At 35.4% G+C, this 22,296-nt stretch overlaps 1 protein-coding gene across 1 annotated transcript; it reads left to right on the top strand.

Annotated features, from left to right (window-relative positions):
* The first annotated feature begins 16,028 nt into the window (after window positions 1-16,028).
* On the top strand, window positions 16,029-22,170 carry LOC128527664 (uncharacterized). The gene is made up of 23 exons (XM_053500126.1): window positions 16,029-16,099; window positions 16,253-16,451; window positions 16,542-16,655; window positions 17,086-17,199; window positions 17,364-17,452; window positions 17,616-17,814; window positions 17,932-18,045; window positions 18,162-18,269; window positions 18,392-18,480; window positions 18,657-18,855; window positions 18,947-19,060; window positions 19,227-19,340; window positions 19,505-19,593; window positions 19,757-19,955; window positions 20,073-20,186; window positions 20,298-20,405; window positions 20,528-20,616; window positions 20,784-20,982; window positions 21,072-21,185; window positions 21,354-21,467; window positions 21,632-21,720; window positions 21,884-22,082; window positions 22,147-22,170. The coding sequence occupies exons 1-23, from the start codon at window positions 16,044-16,046 to the stop codon at window positions 22,168-22,170; spliced, it is 2,847 nt and encodes a 948-aa protein (XP_053356101.1). The 5' UTR covers window positions 16,029-16,043.
* Window positions 22,171-22,296: the final 126 nt, after the last annotated feature.

Here is a 22,296-nt window from a genome sequence, read left to right as displayed (position 1 = left end):
ACTGCATATGTAGTTTATTCACAGCAATTCATTAATAAAATGAATATACATTTTACAGTACAAGGTAAACACGAGAAAGATTACAAAATAAAAAAACAAATTTTGTGCTTCCATTTCAAGTGGAGAGATATTTGACCAACAGCTTAGAACAAAAGAACTGTAGGTGTGATCACAACCCCCTCCGAACGACCGTGCCATCAATCACTGACCACCTCAGAAGTTCCCTCCAATGTATGCTGATGTTTTGCAAGTATTTTTGCAAAACTATGGCACTCTCTTGAGAGGTGGTTGGAATGTGTTATTCATTCATTTATTCTATACAAGGGCACTAACTACACAGACCAAACTGATACCTTATTTTATTCTTATACTCATCGCTGTGCTTGTTGTAACTGAAAAACGCCGCAACTGCTTCAGGGGAGGTGTGTGTGTGTGTGAGCGCGCGCGCGCGCGCGCTGCAGCCTGTGAATGAATACGCACAGCAGAGGGACAGAGACATGAGGGACATCTAATACCTTATTGTGTAGTGTCCCTTTTTCAGCGGATTTCTCTGCTACCGCAGATCAGTTTATCAACTTGTAATATATTAATTTTAGGAATATATTAACATGTGCAGACATTTAGTTGAGCGCTGCCCCTCTTGCCCCTGAATAGAGCCAGCCTCGATTACACACACATACACACACATATATATAGCATACATCGAATACACACATATATATATATATATATATATATATATAGCATGTATCTTTATACATTTGGAATCTGCATCTACATTTTCTGTTGCATGTATAGAATTAGTTTCAGCTGAAACTCATGATCAGGGGTGTTGGGGTACTTATGTAGTGTTAATTAGTTTCAGCCAAATCATTAAAACTAACAATAGACTATGAGAGGTAGTTGGAAGGTGTTACTCTGAATATAAACAAACTAAATACAGCTTTTTTTCTCAGAGGTAAACAGAAAAGTGAAGTTGTTCAGCTGTTTAGTGTCACTATGTCATAACCAGTGAAACAACGTGGACTCATCGCTGTGCTTGTTGTAACTGAAAAAAACGCTGCAACTGTTTCAAAGTCTTTCCACTTTCTTTGACCGCTGAAATCCGACACGACACCACGTTAGGCTACGTCTGGACTCATTTGCATATCGACGGTCATTAGATGTTGACCGAGGGCTCAGGGGAGGTGTGTGTGTGTGTGTGCGCGCGCGCGCCTACTTCGTGTACTTTTATAAACATATAAACAAACAACATACAGCTTTTTTTTCTCAGAGGTAAACGGGAAAGTGAAGTTGTTCAGCTGTTTAGTGTCACTATGCAGATGTTACACTAAGTGTAGTTACTGAAATCTTTGATTTAGTTCTCATTCAGTGGCCACACATCACTTCCACATTTCACTCGCTTTTATTACATGAACATAAGCAGTGAAACAATCCGCAGGTTTATAATACACCGCGGCCAAGTGAACCGATTAGGCGCGTGGTCCGTTGCCTAGCAACACTGAACGAAACGAGACATATTCGTTGTGTTTGCTTCGGTTATGACATAGCATAGTTTATTATCTGCTGTAGTAGATCTGATTTATTCAAATTTAATATTGTTTTAGCGATAATTTCACGGAAGCGAGTTCAGAACTAAATCGCTGCTCCGAGACGTTCAGAAGCTTCAAATAGAATGAACAAACTAATAAATTTTCTCCATACGATATAAAATTAAGTAGAGCTTTCCTTTTTGTTATAGTACGAAGCCCCTAGATGGACAAAGGAGGAGAAAAAACGGCAGAAAAAAGTCAAAAACTTTGGGTTATAATTCCAAACATGACTTGTTTTTTCCCTCTGACTTGTTTTTTCCCTCTTCGTTTGTCCCCTTAGAGACTCTGTAGTAGGTTTTCTCAGTTGAATATGAAAAAAAGATACCGCTTATTATCAACGCGGGAATGAATGGCGCATTGTCCAAGTGCAATTTGATCTTGGAGCTAAACTATTTGCTTGGGTGAAAGCGCCATCTAGCGATCATTGTGTGTCAGCAGCAGCTTCCCATTCAAAACAATAGGCGGTCAAATGACCGCTGAACCGCGCTTTTAGTAGGTGACACTGGCGCGGCGCTTCTAGTGTTAAGCGCACTCACAATAACGAAAAAACGTTGTGATTTTGTAAGTGTTGTGATTTTGTAAGTGTTGTAAGCTGTGCTGCTCTGTATTGTTTTTGGTGAACTTGAGCGCGTCAGAAAATGAACGCAAACGTTTTTTTTAAAGTCTGCTTGCTGTTTTCCCGACGCGTTCATAATCATTAGTCTACTTCTGCCGGTGCGCTCTGGAAAACTTAATGCATGCGGCTGAGCGCTGATTAAAACTATGGAGTAAATTAATGAGGAGAATCACGATTATAAAGTCCTGAGCCCAAACTTCATTTAAATTAAATCAACAAATACTATAAGTAAAAAAAAAACAATAGCCCACGTTTAGAAACCGTTTATAAATTCTTTCCGACATGAGTTGGCCCGGTGTTATGCGCAGAGCGCCGGGAGACTTCCTGAAGCTCAGAAATCACTGGGCATTTTTTCTAAATAGCCGCTATCTTTAACAACTGATGGAGGTTTTGAGCTGTATACACACGCATTCCTGCCTAAACAACTCTTAAAACTACACCTGTGACATAATAACAGTAATATTTCAAACATTCTGCAGGCTGATATTTGGAGAAAGGAAAGAATAATGAATAAACCAGTTGTTGGGTCAAAATAACCCAACCAGGTGTTAATTTGTAAACTACATCTCATATGAGCCAACATGAGCAACCCAACAATGTGTTTAAAGTACCTGAAATAATCCAGAACTTAAATAACAATAAACAGATACAGAGATACGCTGTATAACGGTCACTGTTGTATTTACGGCAACGAGCGAAAATGTCACTTTGCGCCACCTGGCGGCCATTTTACGAATGACTTTGAAATGCAACTGATTTATTTTGGCCGCTGACGTTTTCACGCGGCGGTGAGCGCGACGGTAATAACCATTCCAATTGATCAACTACTGTAGGATACTCGTTGTTTTCGTGCGGAGAGATGTTTGTGTGTGTCCACGCATGCTTCTCATGTAGGTGTGTACAGTATGCATGGAGAGAGTTTGTGTGTTTGTGCGTGCATCTCATATTTGACATTTATATGGACATTCATATGAAATGCACATTCTTGATACTTGTTAATAAGTGTATGTAGATAAGTTGATAAGTGTATGTTGTCAACGTATTTGTGGACATATAATTAGGAGAAAAATGTAAATTAAGGATGTCTTTAAATATAATGCAGTAACTCTATTTTTTTAACATGGTAAAGGTGTTAATGTTTTGTACATTCCTTTATTTGTCCCTTCTGTTTTTGTTTTAGGTTTCACTGTTTGTCCATATACAAAAAAAAAAACAAAAAAAACGTATGGACAACAATGTTCTGGAAGCGTTATTAAATATTTAATAAGGAACACACACAATTTAGTTTCAATAAAGTTTTATTAAATATATAATAAAGCAGGCAGTAATAGGCAAACGGTCATTCAAAATCTTTGCAAAAGTAAGAGTATACATTTTTTTATTCAATCTTTTCTTTTTAAGAAGTTTGTTAATTCTGTCTCTTATTTGCTTGTTGTTGCGGGCTGTGGGGTGGAATTTCCTAGCAACAACATCGAAAATTACTTGACGCAGATTGAGCCAGTTTGAACCAGTTGCCAGTTGGTGATTTGCAGGTCGTAGGAGAATAAGAATGACACCAAGAAAAGACATGTACATGTCACTACATGAAATTATATTTGGCAGACCCTTTTCTGTGCTATTAAGGAAAGGCAAACCTGCGATTGGAACAAATGATCTTGATGTACATATTGCAAAATATTCTGCTGCTCTAATAGATACTCTAACTAAACATTATGAACAAATTGCTGATGTGACTCCAATCCCCTTAACTAAACCCACACATCCTTTTAATGTGGAAAATACTGTTCTGGTGAAATCTTTAACCCCCAGAAAACTGGGAGATTGTAAATATGACGGACCAGCTGAAATAATCGTACTGCTATTCTAACTGATCTTTTTCCACAGTAAATCCATGCTACTAGGCTCAAGAGATGTCCCATTCGGCGTTAGATCAAAAGATGAATAAATGCTTGTGTATTATTATCTTTCTTTCTATTTGATTTTTTTGTCTCCTAGACTAAAGACATGCTGCAGTCATGATTAACCCTTGTGACTATTCACTCACCACTTTAAATACTAGCCTCAATTTTATTTCATTTTACAGTGGAACCTCGGCTTACGAGCATAATTCATTTAGGGAGTGGGCTCGTATTTCAAAACACTCGTAAACCAAATTTAATTTTCCCATAAGAAATAATGGGAACTTAAATTATTCATTCTACAGCCCAAAAAAATAAATACATAAAAATAATTAATACAAATTATTAAGTAAAAATGAAACAAATTAACCTGCACGTTACTTTTCAAAAAAGTAAAAAATAAATCCCGGCAGATAAGCGTTTCCCTTTTGCATGCAGCGCTGTGTATGTGTGCGTGTGTGTGTGTGAGGCTAGAATAAGTGGAGACTCTTGCTTTCAGCCCCTCCTGTCTCCCCCTCCTCATCTTACACATTAAATCTTTCTCCTCTCATTTAAACACACTCACACACACATTTATGGAAAGACTGTTGTTTTCCTCTAAATTATTAAAGCTTCTCCGCTTTTTTTTATGTTGCTCGCAACAGCGTAACAGCTCGTTAATTCATGCTCGTGTAATGATGAGAAGGACAAACTGCTCGATGCCTCCGTTCTTTTATTTTCTGCATTGTCAGGTTATAGTACAAACTTTCGGGTGGATCCTGCACTTAAATCCAACTAAAAAAACTACTGATGAACAAAACTCAGGCTCAATATCCTAACTTAAATCTCGCATTCGCGTTCACACACACACCGGACTGCATTACCCACAATGCATCTCCTGCACTGGACTACACTTCCGTAAAAAGCAGTCATAAATCAACGTCTCTCTCCTGCTACACTCTTTTATCTAAAAAAAATAAATAAATAAACATCGCTAAAGACACTTGTGTGAGCGCAAACTAACAGAATCACTGCTGTAAAGAAAAAAAAACAAACAAATGACCCAGCACCTTGAGGAAGAAAATAGATTTTTAACCTCTGTATTGAGAATTTCTTTTGCCTTACTCGCGCGCACACACGTATGTTATAAGAAACAGCACACGCGCTGTACAGACACGCTTCTGAACACATAATAAAATATGTTTTACACACACACACACACACACACACACGTAGTCACAGTGTTATACTAAGGCACTAAGACCCAGCAGGGGAGACGATTCCGCAGCGCAAGAGAGAGAAAAACCGTTGGCTCAGTAGTGATCAGGTGACCCTCGGCATCAAAACAAGAAGCGCATGCATAAAACATGATACTCGGTGCTCATAGACCAAGAAAATGCTGGTTTTTCATGTTAAATTTTTATTAAAAATCTTTGCTCGTTTTGCGGAACACTTGTAAACCGCGTTACTCGTAATCCGAGGTTCCACTGTAACTAACTATACACACATAACTGAGCAATTTTTCATTTTTCAAAGGATTATATAGGCTACAAAAAGAACAGATTTATAAGATCAGGTGTGCCTGTAATAACAATAATAAGAAGAAAAAGAAGAAAATGCATACATTAAATATGCAGTCTAAAATAGGGTTACATGTTAGGAACTTTTTCTGTCAGCCACCATACATTTTATATCAAGGACATAATATATATTAATATGCACATTTTGTGAGTTCTACATTTTTGCATCGTCATTCCGGTAGTACATTACTACACTATCCCTAGCACTGTGTGTGATTCTTCTTTTCTGCCTTTGTTCTCTAACTGTGTGTGCTCACTAGTTCTTCCCACAGAGACTCCCAGTTAATAGTACGCCCACAACAAGATCACAGTTGCAGAGAGCCACACTCAGGATCAGCCCACACTTACTGTACATATTTGTTTGCCCTGTTTGTTTTGTGTTGTTTTATTTAGTTTCCTCCTCATGTCTGTTAGTCATGGTTCACTCCTGCCAAATCATGTTTCACACCACAGACCATGTCAATCACTAGGAGAATCTGAAGGCATTGATAAGTTTTGTGACAGACAGCATCTTACCTAAGGCCACTAAAACACAAAATGCAAAAGACATAGGACCAGCTAGATGACAATTTGGTAGCCAAGACATCCAGGCTCACCTACGAGATATTGATTTCCATCTGGAAATGAGACAACATCACTGACCGAGGTAGTGTAAATTAAAATGCTCCAAACAACATCCAGTCCTGAAGTGTGCAGCTTCCCAGACCGGCAGCCTGCTCACACAAAGTACCACCTGCTTCGAGAAGCCCTCATCAAAGAATTTACTGACCCTAAGTCAGAACAAGGACTAGTGGCTGCCCTGAAAACAAGAGAAGGTCGTCAGCCTACTGCTAACAAAAGATGGCTTCAGGAAGAGAAGTCAAAACCACAGCATTTCTTGACTCCAATCCTCAAAGTCAGGGCTGGCTTTGGAGGGTGCCCAACACTCAAGACAAACGCCAAGCCGCTACCCAAAGAGTGGAATGCACTTCCCATCCAACAGAGAATGAGACTCCTATGCTAGTACCCAACCTAAATAGGGGAACTGCCACTGGAATGGATCGCATAAACGATAACCCTCATCCAGACATTACTCTGACCAGCCCAGACCTCATGAAAGGCAGTAAAAGGGATCATGGAATCGGCCAAACTCAACAGGAAAAAGCTTGTGGGAATCCAACAGAACCTTCAAGAGAAAATGACAAACACACCCTAGAGCAACCAGCCCAAGGAATTAACGAAGAAACTTACCAAGGTCTAAACAAACTCTTTACACCTGAATGTCATGTTAAAGGTCGCAGGCTCGCCTACTTTTTTTGCTGCTCATGCTTCCGCACATGCAAGCACTCTTTGCTGCCAATTTTTTTCCCACTGCATCACCAAGCATCATCTGCTCTCCAAGCACTCTTAACGAAACTTCGTGCCAGAACTCTTGTCTTGCAGCGAAGAAACCTTCAAAAGAAGTTACAGAGCGCCGCCGGTAACCAAGCAACCGAAGGGCTGCCCCCGAAAGACGTCATCTCAACAGCAGCACGCCAACCAATTGGCAATGCTGTGATTCCCTTCGCTGAGGTGAACCACTGGATGAGAACATAACACAAGTAAACAAACAAAGCTTCATACGCTACTGAAACTTTGGTGATCGATTCAAAACTAAACAGTAAGATTAAACCCAAGGCTCTGCTCTTGTCACTTTCTCAGATCTAGTAAACAGTACTAAAAGAATTCATTAACTGTCACCCTTCAAACTGTGTGTGTGTGTGTGTGTGTGTGTGTGTTTAATAACGTAGTTTCATGTATCATAGATTAGTCAAATAAATTCTTATTTCTTTATAAAGAACTGTTGTCTTGGTCATGTATTCTAAACATTTGCCCGGATCTTACAATACCTTGCTTGTAATTGATAAATAATTTTGATTTTAAATGGAATTGGTAAGATACACTCAATTGTTCTGTATAGTATATAAAGTGTATGCTGTAAAATTGTAAATCAATTAATCAAATTAACCCGAATCGTTAAAGATTCGACTCACCTCTGACCCCGAGCTAAAACATTACATATTAATGGTAAAGAATGTGAAAGTCATTCTTTGTCATTATTATGAAACCCCACATTATTATTTATTTTTTTGTATACACAGGGAAAAAAGCAGCATAATTTAAATGCTATATAAGGTGGTCTTCAAATGAACTAACATTGTGGACTAACATTGAGTTTGACTACTTTAAAAAGATATTTAAATATATCACGCTACAGTACATTTTTACCTGCTTAAGGCCCTGCTTTCAGGTAGAGGTGGAATAGCATTGAACACAGTTTATTTGTGTAATATTAAACTGCATAGCCATCTTGACAGTGAACTTCATCAACTTAATTTAGTAGAATTCAACAATCTATTTTAAAGTGTTTTAACAAAGGAAAACAATTGCCATTTAAAAGTCTGCCGACATGCAATCCCCACAATGAGTTCATGGCATTCAAAAAATCAAATGCAAATTAACATTGCAAATTAGATATTGCACAACTTTCATCATTGATGAAATACAGCCAGATAAATTTAAGCGTGCTGCTTTGATCTTTCTTTCATCTTTCTTGTTGCATCACAACACCCTTTTACATGTGACTGTAGTACTTTTATTGGCTTCAGACTTTACCAATGCTATTTATTTTTTATCCATCTTTGTTGAATATATTTAACACTCCTGAAAGCAATATTTTCAAATCAAATGTAACTTTGATATACAGTCCACAAAGGTAAATGACATATTACAGTCCCTACCAATTATTTAAGTGGAAGTTTTTTTCACAAGATATGCAAAATTGTGTGGCTTTTGTGCCTTCTACTCTTTATTCTTCCAATGTGGTATATGTAAAGCAACCCTGATCATGAAAAAAAAGCCATAAGGATAAATAAATTAGATTTTTTTTAAGTGGTAAAATGTCAAGGCTTATTTTATTTGAGTAAATAAACTGAAAAAAAACTTTTTTGTAGAACTGAAGATATTAAATTATCTGTCATAGTTTTAACTTTGTAATATTAATACAGTAGGTTGGGATGATTCTCTAGCAGGATAGCTTTATAACTGGTATAGCTGACAGCACTACAAACATATAACGAAGAAACAAACAAACAAATAAATAAATAAATAAATAAATAAACAAATAAATGAATGAAAGACATAATAAATCGCAGTTTGGCTTAGGCAAAAGCAAGGTAAGGAAATGCAATTCATGTTTCTGTGGAAGACCTCATCCTGTTAGAGACATTAGATTACTAGCTTGCCTTGTCCTACTGTGCATCCAGGTTTCATATCTTCTCATGGCAACCGATTCACATGCACCCAGTTTACCTCTTGATGTAATATAAAATGTAATTCATCAGACTCAGCCATGTCAAGTTATGATTTTCTGGTGGATGCTTTTGGCAATAGAAAGGAGTTATCATGGGCCGAGTCTGCAGCTGCATAGCCCCATACACTGAAAGCTGTGATGCAGTTCGTGTTCTGACACCTTTCTATCATAACCAGAAATTTTTTTTCTGTGGGATTGGACCAGATGAGCCACCATTTGCTCTATTCAATTGTATTTGCATGCTCTAGACCCACATCAGTAAGCAGACTTGTACTCAGATTATCCTTATTCATTTAAAGGTTAAAGTCCAGATTTTCCTTATTCATTTAAAGGTTTTGTGATTTTGACCTATTGGTGGTTAATGTTTTTTAGTTGATTGTTTTGTATTTTAGTTGTCTAATTTGTTTTAAAAGTTAAACATTAAATTCGCACAGCAAAATTCTTTCATTGTACTTACAAGTACATGATATTTACACAGTAAAATTTACTTTTAAAAGCAATTGTGAAAATTGTTACAAGGATGTTATTATATATATATATATATATATATATATATTTTTTTTTTTTTTTTTTTTTTTAAGGATACAGTATGAAAAAATTCCATTGATTAACTTTCAATAAACTATGGGTTTATTTTTTTCTAGTTGCCTCAAGTCAGTTAGTTTCACATATAACATATATTCGTCTTGACTATAATCTTAGAATTAACTACTTACAATATTAAATCAAGAAGAGAACTGATGACCGAATTCAGAAAATGAATCGAAAACACTTTACAATATTTTATAGAACCAAGACTTTTGTTTGTACAGAATTTAGAACATAGGTATAATAAGTGTGTTATATATACAGTAAGTGTGTTTCTCTATATAATCCTCTAGCTACATGAACACACTAATCCCAGTGTTTCACTAGTGCCTGGTTACCATAAAGGTGGAAAATTTTCTCAGTACACTGGAGCTATGAGAGAACGTCCTGTGCATTTCCATGTCATGTCTATATTTCTGGCCTCGCAGGAACTCCTTAAATGGCCCAAACATTTATAAATGGCTTGAAGCAATGTCAGGACTGTACGTGGGATATGGCAATAACACCCACCGAATGTGTTTACCACTTGATTAAGTGTATCACTACCACACACAAAATTGTTAACTGTCCATTTTCAAGGATCAGATGTTTCATTGACTGAATGTTTACAGGAACTACTGCAATGGGCTCTGAGCCACCTAGGCCAGGATCATCATTCATGGACCTACAGTATGGCTTTCTTTAAAATGTTTGCACCATTTAAATGTTTTACTGAAACTAAGATTCTTATAACCGTACTGTGCCTGATGTCTTCTGTAAAGGTCAATCGATTTTATGCTTTCATTAACGAGACATTTCATAACAAGTCCCGGTTTAACATGCATGCCCTTCATACATAAATGGTATGATAGCCTGGTGACAAGTATGTCTTTTGTACTATTTATCCCACTGGCTTTGTGCCCCTGGCTCATAAGGAAACTCTGAAAAAGGATCATTTGAATAGCAAACTAATACTCCACCTTGGTTTATTTTAGATCATACGAAGATAAAAGAGTCTTTGAAATTACATATGTTTTTTTTTAAGCTCATTTGCTTTTAACTGCTTTTCAAACCGATAATTTTGATACTTAATCTTACAAACCACATATAGCAAACTACTTCTGATACTTTTGATAATTTATTGTTAAGAAGTCATAAATGATAGTGCCAGTACTACTACATGTTGAGTAACTGCTGGGATTAAACAAAATTATATCATCACATACATATCTCTCTCTCTCTCTCTCTCATTCTCTATATCACTTATCCTGCAGTTCATTGCATTGCATACAAGCACACACACTCTCACACACAAGGGGCAATTTGAAAGCAGTCTGCATCCCCCAAATGTCTGTGGACTATTGAAGGAATCCCACCAATCAGAGGAATTCGAAGTACATGAAGAGAAAACCCACAAAACACAGAGAGAACATGAAAACTATATGCTTACAGACCTAAGGCAGGAATTGAACCCTCGACCTCGGAGGTGTGAGGCCACAGTGCTTATGGAGAGGCAACATGCTGCCATAATTTTAGATATTATCTCAGGTGAAAACATATAATAATAGTAATTAATAAATGTAAAGACCAAAACATATTGAAAAGCTATGTGACACCATAGTATTCACACTTGATATTGACAGGTTGTAATGGTTATAGTTGTGTATTTTTAAGCTGTGGAAATGATTCATGCTGAATGTATAACCCGTGAGAGTCCCTTTGAAAAAGAAAAAAAATCCATTTTCATGTGCCTGATAATGCTTTATATTGAGCAATTAACACAATCTTAATCTTAAGCAATCTTAATTAGCTGGCTAACATGTGAGAAGCTACAGTAAACAGTATCACAGGCTAATGTGGACATCACCTTTTTTCTAAAAGATACTTGGTTTTGGATGATGGATTATGGTTTCCATTAAAAAGGGCTGCTAAGGAGTGAATTGTGGCATGAAACAAATAAAATTAAAATTTTCAAATTATTTTGAGGACATTCATTTTAGTTGTGTATTTTAAAATAACCAGGCCAAAAGGGTTAAATTGGATTCTGTCATGCATACCTACTGTTTACCTTAACCTGAGCTGACTTATTACATTTATGCTTTACCGTTTAAATATCTATCCCCCCTCCTTCTTGGGATTCCTACACCAGTACCAATTTTCCAACTCCTCTATCCATCAAAACTTAAATGTATAAATATTTTCATATAAAATATAAACACACACATACTTTTATAGACAACATCATATAAAATGATTTATGCCACTGATTTATTGTGTAAAAAATATTTATGATATTATATTAATATTTTTCTGTACAATACATTAGTGTTTTTGAGTATTGTGAGAAAGATTAATTTCACTGCCAAAGGGCTAACGAGTTTAAACTAGTTCATACTATTTCTTAAACACCTTGGGGAGTAAACGCACTGATTAACCTGAGGTGAAAAGGAGTTCCATCCCATCGGTGATACAGTATAAAACTCTGTGTAACCCCACAGACTCTCATTCTGTTCCCACAGAACTTTGCCTGCTGTGTGTATCTTCTTATCCTGCTTATTGCCAAGATGAGTTGTAGGGACAGAGGAAGAGGAAGAGGATGGGGTCATGGTGATCGTGGACACAGACCTCATTCCCCACATCGTGGACACAGTCCTCATTCCCCACATCGTGGACACAGTCCCCATTCCCCACATCGTGGACACAGTCCTCCTTCCCCACATCGTGGACACAGTCCTCACAGAGGGCATTCTTGCGTAAGTACTGGTCAGCAATAATACATTGTTTGATTAAATTTGTAAATGTATCTCTAAAGTGACAGCTTTTCAACTTTTTACATGCGACGATTACATTTTTGTATTCATTATACAGCTATTACATTTTAAAGTAGCCACAGAGATATGAAGCATGAACTTTCACTTATGTGACAATCCCTATCTTTTCCATCTTTTTTTTCTTTACTATGTGCAATTTCTAGTTTGCTAGTATTGTGTAATTTTCTATTGTGGTCAGGTGTAACTATCTTGGAATCAAGAAAAAAATACTTATAATGTAAAATAGGGAATTTTTGAGAGCATCCATATTAATTCTCATGTCTTTTCAAACACTAGGAGAAAAAAACATTTCACTTTACGGAAGAATCACAAATGAAATTAACAGGGGGCACATCTTTCACCCAAGTGACCATTCCACCTGAGGTTTCAAAACCAGTCATCCAGCCTGTGAGTAAAAACAAATAATTACATTAAAAAGATACTGTAATAGCATGATTACATTTTAAATGCTAATTATTAATTTTATAATTCTTATGTTTTACTTATACTTTATTCATTGTGCCACAGACCATTCCCTATGTCGGACAACTACCAATAAAACTAGGAATGCGACTGCATGTTGTAGGACTGGTACCTCATCACGCCAAACAGTATGCTATCATATATTCCTTGATGGGAGTCATATTAAATACACATTTATTATAAAACACAATGATGTTTGTAATTGGAAGGTCATATGATTAATGCCTTGAAAAAGCAACATAAAGAGAAACTAAAAAAGGATTAGGTGAAAGCAGATACATTTTTAAATAAGGTTGCTACTGTTCTAAATCATGCAGTCTAAAGACACTGTTGTAATAATATGCTTGACTCTCACTTTAATATTTGGTGTTTGGAACAGTAAGTTTGTTAATGCTCTTTTTTGGGTCATATCAGGAAGATGAATCTGCATTTTTCATCAAGTATTGTATTTAGGGGATGATATTTTGAATTAAAGTTGGTTGGATGTATACTATAATACCATCACAGCCTGATGGGGTCTTTATCAAACTTTTGCAACAAGGGCAGAAGCACACAATTGTCTAGTATATCTTTTTCTGCTGTTGCTGTTTAGAATTCCATTTAGGGGCCCCGAACCTGTTCCACAATGATGTGCACCAAGTGAGGTCTCTGTAGTCATAGTTTCCTATGGTTTGGGTGATGAACTGTACTTTGATATCACAGGAAAATTCTGGTATAAATTGCAACGCCAAACCATGTTATAGGCCTCCTGACCTGATATTGGTGTCTGACCTCACCAATGCTCTTAAAGCGGAACTAACAAATTTACTGCGTCATGCTCCAAAACCTAGTCGAAAACCTTCACAGAAGAGTGGAGATTAAAAATAGCAGCAAAAGAGAACTAAATTTGCAATTGGGTGTTCGACAAGTACATATAGTATAATTAGTCAGGGCTAGCTATAACAGAAGGCTTACATGCAAATCAGAAAAATAATACATGAATGCACTTTATAAATATACCATTATTGCATTTGTAGCTGCTGCAGATGTAATTTATTTGCTTTAAATAAGTTCTATTGATTTTGGTATTTTAACTAACTATTGGTTTTTCTATGCAGGTTTCAAATAAATTTCAAAACAGGAGTAAAAGACAGTGATGACGTTGCTTTTCATTTCAATCCCCGGATTGGACAGCATGTATACATGAACATCTTTTTAAATGGGAAATGGCAGAAGGAGGAATTGGGTCCTGACAAGCCCTTTGTGCCAGGGACACCCTTTACATTACTGTTTATCATCAACAGGGATTTCTATGAGGTCGGTTACTTAAAATAAATCACATATATTTATTAAACAAAAATTGAAGGTAAAATATTAAAGCAAATGTACAACTTGTCCACAGGTCCATGCAAATGGAGTGCATCTCTACACATTCAAACACCGCATTGCTTTAGAAAGAGTTACTACACTTGGAATTGTAGGAGATGTTTTAATACTCTGGTTGGGTTTTGAAGTAAGTAGTGATAATGACTTTTGTTCTATATGTAAATATTTTAAGTAGTACAGGGCGTGATCACTTACCCACAACCCTGTGTGGCAGCTTACTCCTAACTATCGTATGCAAATTCCGACTATGTCTTAAGGCTTATTAAACCTTGTACTGCATCTAAGGTATCAACAATGTTTTATTGCCTCTTTTACTCAGTTTTGAGCATTTGTAACTAATAGAAGTGTATTACATAAAAAAATGGAGTGCATTTTTCTTTTACCTTTAAAGTTTAAAATTGAGAAAAAAATATTGTTGACCATATTCATATAATTACAATTAATTAATTATTTAATTAATTAATTACCAGAGATGGGTTTAGTTGTGGGTACAGGGAAAGATAGAATTTAGTCAGTAAAATGAATTTTTTTTTTTTAAATAAATGCAATTAAAAACACTTAACCTATCACCCCTACCTTAAATAAGGAATCATGGCAAACATCCACAAGCACCTTTACCATCCCATCAGAGGTTTCAAATCCAGTCATCCAGCCTGTGAGTTGAACAGCACACTATAAAGATAAATAAGTGTCTGAATAATTATTTTAATGATAATTGCACAATATGTCAAAAATAAAGGAAAAGTATGAATTTATATATTTTTTGTTCTATATCTTTTATGCAAAAGAGCATTCCCTATGTGGGACCAATAGCTGGAGGCATAAAAACAGGAATGCGGCTGCATCTTGAAGGATTTGTTCCTCTAAATGCCAAACAGTATGCAATGATATATTTCTTAATCTTTATGTCTTAACATTATAATTATATTATAGGTCTATCTGCTACATATATGTAAAGTTCATTAAAAAAAATTACTTGCAATGACATATCATCTTTTCTAATGTTGTAAATTTGTTTTTACCCATGCAGATTTCAAATAAACTTCAAGACAGGGGTAAAAGACAGTGATGATGTTGCTTTTCATTTTAATCCCCGGATTGGACAGCATGTGTACATGAACATCTTTTTAAATGGAAAATGGCAGAAGGAGGAATTGGGTCCTAATAAGCCCTTTGTGCCAGGGACACCCTTTAAATTACTGTTTATCATCAATAGGGATTTCTATGAGGTTGGTTACTTAAAATAAATCACATATATTTATTAAATAAAAGTTGTAGGTAAAATATTAAAGCAAATGTACAACTTGTTCACAGGTCCATGCAAATGGAGTGCATCTCTACACATTTAAACACCGCATTGGTTTAGAAAGAGTTACTACACTTGGAATTGTAGGAGATGTTTCAATACTGTGGTTGGGATTTGAAGTAAGCAAATAACTTTTATTTAATCAAGATAAATCGTTCAGGATCAATTGTTTTAATTTTGTGTCAAGTTTTAATTTTTGAAAAACTATTTTTGATGTATTCATTTACTCACCAGACATGGACAAGTCCAAGAAAAATGATACTGATGGGATGTGGAAGCTGGGCATTCATCCCATTGGAGATTTCCTATCCAATCACCAACCCAGTAAGTAAAGTAACATATAACAGACATAAATCACATAAAAACAGAGTTCTTAGAGAATTCTTTAAAATGTACAAAATCTGAATTTTGGTTTAAATCATAGGACAATTCTTTCATGACATCATGGATAATTGACTGTGCATAATGTCTGTTCTTCTCAAGGCAATCCCATATACTGGTGAAATCTCAGGAGGAATGAAACAAGATATGGCTATAGTTTTCCAAGGAACAATTCCTGTAGATGCAACTAGGTACACTTTAAGAATATTTGAATAAAAAATGTAAATCACATTCAAGCAATTCCTGAAGTTATAAATCAGTGACAATTAAAATCTTAAACTTTTACATTCCCTTTTTACTTTCAATCATAGTGAATATTTCCAATGCTTTGCTTCGTTTCCCAGATTTGCAATTAATTTCATGACGGGGCCATCTGGAAAAGATGACGTTGCTTTCCACTACAACCCTCGCATTGGTTATTGTACTGTTATGAACAGCAGAACAAATGGAAGCTGGGAAAAACAGGAAGATGCATGTCATAACCCTTTCACCAAAGGAGGAGCCTTGATTATTCTAGTAGTCATCAATTCTGAGGGCTATGAGGTATGATATTTTTTTTAATAATTGACAGAGAGTTGTAAATAAATAAAGATTGTAATCAATAATCAAGTATGTTTTTCTTTCTTCCTATAGGTCTATGTTAACGGCATGAGACACTGCACATTTAAGCACCGCATTCATCCATCAAAAGTTTCTAATATTGCCATTGATGGAAATATTTCACTTCTCGTCTGGGGTTTGATTGATGTATGTTTACACATTTATTTTGAAAAAGAGTAAAAAAAAAATGCTGTAGCTGCAACCTGATTGCATTAAAGAATATACATTTCTAAAAAAAAATATATTGACTTATAGATTAATACACAAATATTTAAGTACTGTTCACTATTAACTTCAATGATTTGCTTAATAATTTAATTATTTCTCATAGCTAGGGTCAGGGTTATGGTTAGGGTTAGGGCCTTCCCCTACAGAAAGTTTCCAATATTAACATCCGTGGATATATTTTCCTTGTTTACTGTACAAGTCATTTAATAAAGTTGCTAAAGCTGCAAACTGATTACATTCATAGAAGTTACTTAGAGATTAGTTACTTTATAGTTTTTTACACTTTATTATTTAATTCTTGTTCATTATGCATTTTAATAACTTGCTTGATATCTTCATTATTTATCAGAGCTGGAGCACAACTGCATCCTCTACAGAACTGAAGAAAATCACAAGCACTTGGACCTCAACTTCGATATCGACAACCTCTCCTTTTGAGATTTCAAATCCAGTCAGTAAGCCTGTAAGTATAACAGTATTTATCATGTGCAGAAAAGTCATAACATGTCAAAACAAGCTTTTCAAGTAATTCAAATAAATCTTGATTTTAACTTTTACTTCTTAGAAAAGTTGTTATACTTTCCATAATGGCATCCTGATTGTGATCATCATTTGTTCTGTCTCCAGGCACTTCCCTATGTGGGCACAATTCAAGGAGGGTTAAAACCAGATACAGCTATATTCTTACAAGGGACTGTTCCTGCAGATGGAAAGAAGTATGCTACTACACCTACTTAAATAAACAACAGAAAGAACATATGCAATCACTAAAGTTAAAATAAACAGGACATCAAGAATTAGAAAATGAGTTTAAATTGTTCTTCAAAAGAAGTGATCTATTTTTTACATAGATATTTGTGATGGTGTGTCTTTTCACAGCTTTGAAATTAATTTCAAAACTGGGCCAACTGAGGCTGATGACATTGCTTTCCACTACAAACCTATCTTTGGTGATTGTACTGCTCTAAACAGCAAAAGAAATGGAAGCTGGGAGACACAGCAAAATGAATCTGATAAACCCTTCACCAAAGGAGGATCCTTCCAGATTTTTATTGCTGTCAAACCAGATGCCTATGACGTATGTGTTGTTATTTATTTATTTATGCATTTTTAATAATATCTAATCTCTAATAATATTGAAGGAATCAGTCAAATGTCTAAGATAATTAATTGGACAATCAATCAATTTCTGCAGGTCTACGTGAATGGTTCCAAACATTGCACATTCAAACACCGACTTCCTCTAGAAAAAGTTTCAACATTAAATTTCAAAGGAGATGTTTCCCTGTTCATATACGGCTTGATTCAGGTATGTCAAACAGGTCTCACTTTCAACTTTAAAGGTGTAGTTTAAAAAAAAAAATTGCTGCTTATGTTTCATTAAAAGTTTAAAGTTAATTCTTGAAATTTTATATTTCTCACCAGAAATGGACAAGTCCATTTGTCTCCATCAAAGAGAAGAAAACTTTACTGATGGGAAGTGGAAGCACAAGCTTTATCCCATTAGAAGTTAGGGATCCAATCAGCAAGCCAGTGAGTAAAAAATATTAAGACAAGCATTTTGCTTTATGGCATTAGAGATAGTATAAAGTGTTTCCTTAAATTATGGGATAATTATCATACTCGACTGTGTACATTGTCTGTCCTATTTCCAGGCAGTTCCATACATTGGTGAAATCCCAGGCAGTGTAAAACAAGATATGGCGATAGTTTTCCAAGGAACTGTTCCTGTAGATGCAACTAGGTAGACTTCAAAAATCACTTTCAATTAGACATACAGTATAGAAAACATTCAAGACAATTTCCAAAGTTATAAAGGAGTAACAGCTTAATTCTTAGAATTCAGTTTTTTTTTCTTTTTTTTTTTCTTTTCAATTGTCCTCCACCAATATATTTGCAATTCTTTCCTTCTTTTCACAGCTTTGAAATTAATTTCATGACTGGACCAACAGAAAATGATGACATTGCTTTCCAGTACAACCCTCGCATTGGTGATTGTACTGCTCTGAACAGCAAAAGAAATGGAACCTGGGAGACACAGGAAAGTGCATGTCATAATCCTTTCACCAGAGGAGGAGCCTTTATTATTCTAACAGTCATCAATTCTGAGGGCTATCAGGTATTTTTTTTCAATAACTGACAGAAAATTGTTGTGGAAGAAGTAAGATCAAAATGTATAAACAAGTTTTTTTTTTTTTTTTTTACTGTAGGTTTATGTGAATGGGATAAAACACTGCACATTCACGCATCGCCTTCCCCTAGAAAAAGTTTCCAATATTAACATTCGTGGAAATATTTCCCTTCTCGTCTGGGGTTTGATTGATGTATGTTTACTGTACAAGTCATTTGGTAATGTTGCTGTAGCTGCAAACTGATTACATTAATATGTTACTTAGAGATTAATTAATTTATAGATTGATACACTTAATTAATTCATTCTTGTTCATTATGCATTTCAATAACTTGCTTGATATCTTCATTATTTATCAGAGCTGGAGCACAACTGCATCCTCTACAGAACTGAAGAAAATCACAAGCACTTGGACCTCAACTTCGATATCGACAACCTCTCCTTTTGAGATTTCAAATCCAGTCAGTAAGCCTGTAAGTATAACAATATTTATCATGTGTAGAAAAGTCATAACATGTCAAAACAAACTTTTCAAGTAATTAAAGTAAATCTTGATTCTAAATTTTACTTCTTAGAAGGGTTGTTATACTTTCCATAATGGCATCCTGATTGTGATCATCATTTGTTCTGTCTCCAGGCACTTCCCTATGTGGGCACAATTCAAGGAGGGTTAAAACCAGATACAGCTATATTCTTACAAGGGACTGTTCCTGCAGATGGAAAGAAGTATGCTCCTACACCTACTTAAATAAACAACAGAAAGAACATATGCAATCACTAAAGTTAAAAATAACAGGACATCAGAAATTACAAGATACATTTAAATTGTCTTACAAAAGAAGTGATCTATTTTTGACATAGATATTTGTGATGGTGTGTCTTTTCACAGCTTTGAAATTAATTTCAAAACTGGGCCAACTGAGGCTGATGACATTGCTTTCCACTACAAACCTATCTTTGGTGATTGTACTGCTCTAAACAGCAAAAGAAATGGAAGCTGGGAGACACAGCAAAATGAATCTGATAAACCCTTCACCAAAGGAGGATCCTTCCAGATTTTTATTGCTGTCAAACCAGATGCCTATGACGTATGTGTTTTTATTTATTCATTCATGCATTTTTAATAATATCTAATCTCTAATAATATTGTAGGAATCCGTCAAATGTCTAAGATAATCAGTTGGACAATCAATCAATTTCTGCAGGTCTACGTGAATGGTTCCAAACATTGCACATTTAAACACCGACTTCCTCTAGAAAAAGTTTCAACATTAAATTTTAAAGGAGATGTTTCCCTGTTCATATACGGCTTGATTCAGGTACGTCAAACAGGTTTCACTTTCAGCTTTGAAGGCGTAGTTAAAAAAAATGCTGCTTATGTTTAATTAAAAGTTTAAAGTTAATTCTTGAAATTTTATATTTCTCACCAGAAATGGACAATTCCTTTTGTGTCCATCAAAGAGAAGAAAACTTTACTGATGGGAAGTGGAAGCACAAGCTTTATCCCATTAGAAGTTAGGGATCCAATCAGCAAGCCAGTGAGTAAAAAATATTAAGACAAGCATTTTGCTTTATGGCAATAGAGATAGTATAAAGTGTTTCCTTAAATTAGTGAACAATTGTTATACTCGAATGTGTACATTGTCTTTCTTATTTCCAGGCAGTTCCATACATTGGTGAAATCCCAGGCAGTGTAAAACAAGATATGGCTATAGTTTTCCAAGGAACTGTTCCTGTAGATGCAACTAGGTACACTTCAAAAATTGCTTTCAATTAGACATATAGAAAACATTCAAGACAATTTCCAAAGTTATAAAGGAGTAGCAGCTAAATTCTAAGAATTCAGTTTTTCTTTTTTTCTTTTTTTTCAATTGTCCTCCACCAACATATTTGCAATTCTTTCCTTTTTTTCACAGCTTTGAAATTAATTTCATGACTGGACCAACAGAAAATGATGACATTGCTTTCCAGTACAACCCTCGCATTGGTGATTGTACTGCTCTGAACAGCAAAAGAAATGGAACCTGGGAGACACAGGAAAGTGCATGTCATAATCCTTTCACCAGAGGAGGAGCCTTCATTATTCTAGCAGTCATCAATTCTGAGGGCTATCAGGTATTTTTTTTCAATAACTGACAGAAAATTGTTGTGGAAGAAGTTATATCGTAATGTATGAACAAGTTTTCTTTGTCTCTTTACTGTAGGTTTATGTGAATGGCATAAAACACTGCACATTCACGCATCGCCTTCCCCTAGAGAAAGTTTCCAATATTAACATTCGTGGAAATATTTCTCTTCTCGTCTGGGGTTTGATTGATGTATGTTTACTGTACAAGTCTTTTGGTAATGTTGCTGTAGCTGCAAACTGATTACATTAATATAAGTTACTTAGAGATTGATTAATATATAGATTTATACACTTAATTAATTCATTCTTGTTCATTATGCATTTCAATAACTAGCTTGATATCTTCATTATTTATCAGAGCTGGAGCACAACTGCATCCTCTACAGAACTGAAGAAAATCACAAGCACTTGGACCTCAACTTCGATATCGACAACCTCTCCTTTTGAGATTTCAAATCCAGTCAGTAAGCCTGTAAGTATAACAATATTTATCATGTGTAGAAAAGTCATAACATGTCAAAACAAACTTTTCAAGTAATTAAAGTAAATCTTGATTCTAAATTTTACTTCTTAGAAGGGTTGTTATACTTTCCATAATGGCATCCTGATTGTGATCATCATTTGTTCTGTCTCCAGGCACTTCCCTATGTGGGCACAATTCAAGGAGGGTTAAAACCAGATACAGCTATATTCTTACAAGGGACTGTTCCTGCAGATGGAAAGAAGTATGCTCCTACACCTACTTAAATAAACAACAGAAAGAACATATGCAATCACTAAAGTTAAAAATAACAGGACATCAGAAATTACAAGATACATTTAAATTGTTTTACAAAAGAAGTGATCTATTTTTGACATAGATATTTGTGATGGTGTGTCTTTTCACAGCTTTGAAATTAATTTCAAAACTGGGCCAACTGAGGCTGATGACATTGCTTTCCACTACAAACCTATCTTTGGTGATTGTACTGCTCTAAACAGCAAAAGAAATGGAAGCTGGGAGACACAGCAAAATGAATCTGATAATCCTTTCACCAAGGGAGGATCCTTCCAGATTTTTATTGCTGTCAAACCAGATGCCTATGACGTATGTGTTTTTATTTATTCATTCATGCATTTTTAATAATATCTAATCTCTAATAATATTGTAGGAATCCGTCAAATGTCTAAGATAATCAGTTGGACAATCAATCAATTTCTGCAGGTCTACGTGAATGGTTCCAAACATTGCACATTTAAACACCGACTTCCTCTAGAAAAAGTTTCAACATTAAATTTTAAAGGAGATGTTTCCCTGTTCA

The sequence above is a fragment of the Clarias gariepinus genome, chromosome 7, assembly GCF_024256425.1.
Source record: "Clarias gariepinus isolate MV-2021 ecotype Netherlands chromosome 7, CGAR_prim_01v2, whole genome shotgun sequence".
NCBI classification, from domain to species: Eukaryota; Metazoa; Chordata; class Actinopteri; order Siluriformes; family Clariidae; genus Clarias; species Clarias gariepinus.
Note: the sequence above shows the minus strand (reverse complement) of the source record. Positions and strands in the feature narration are given on the sequence as shown.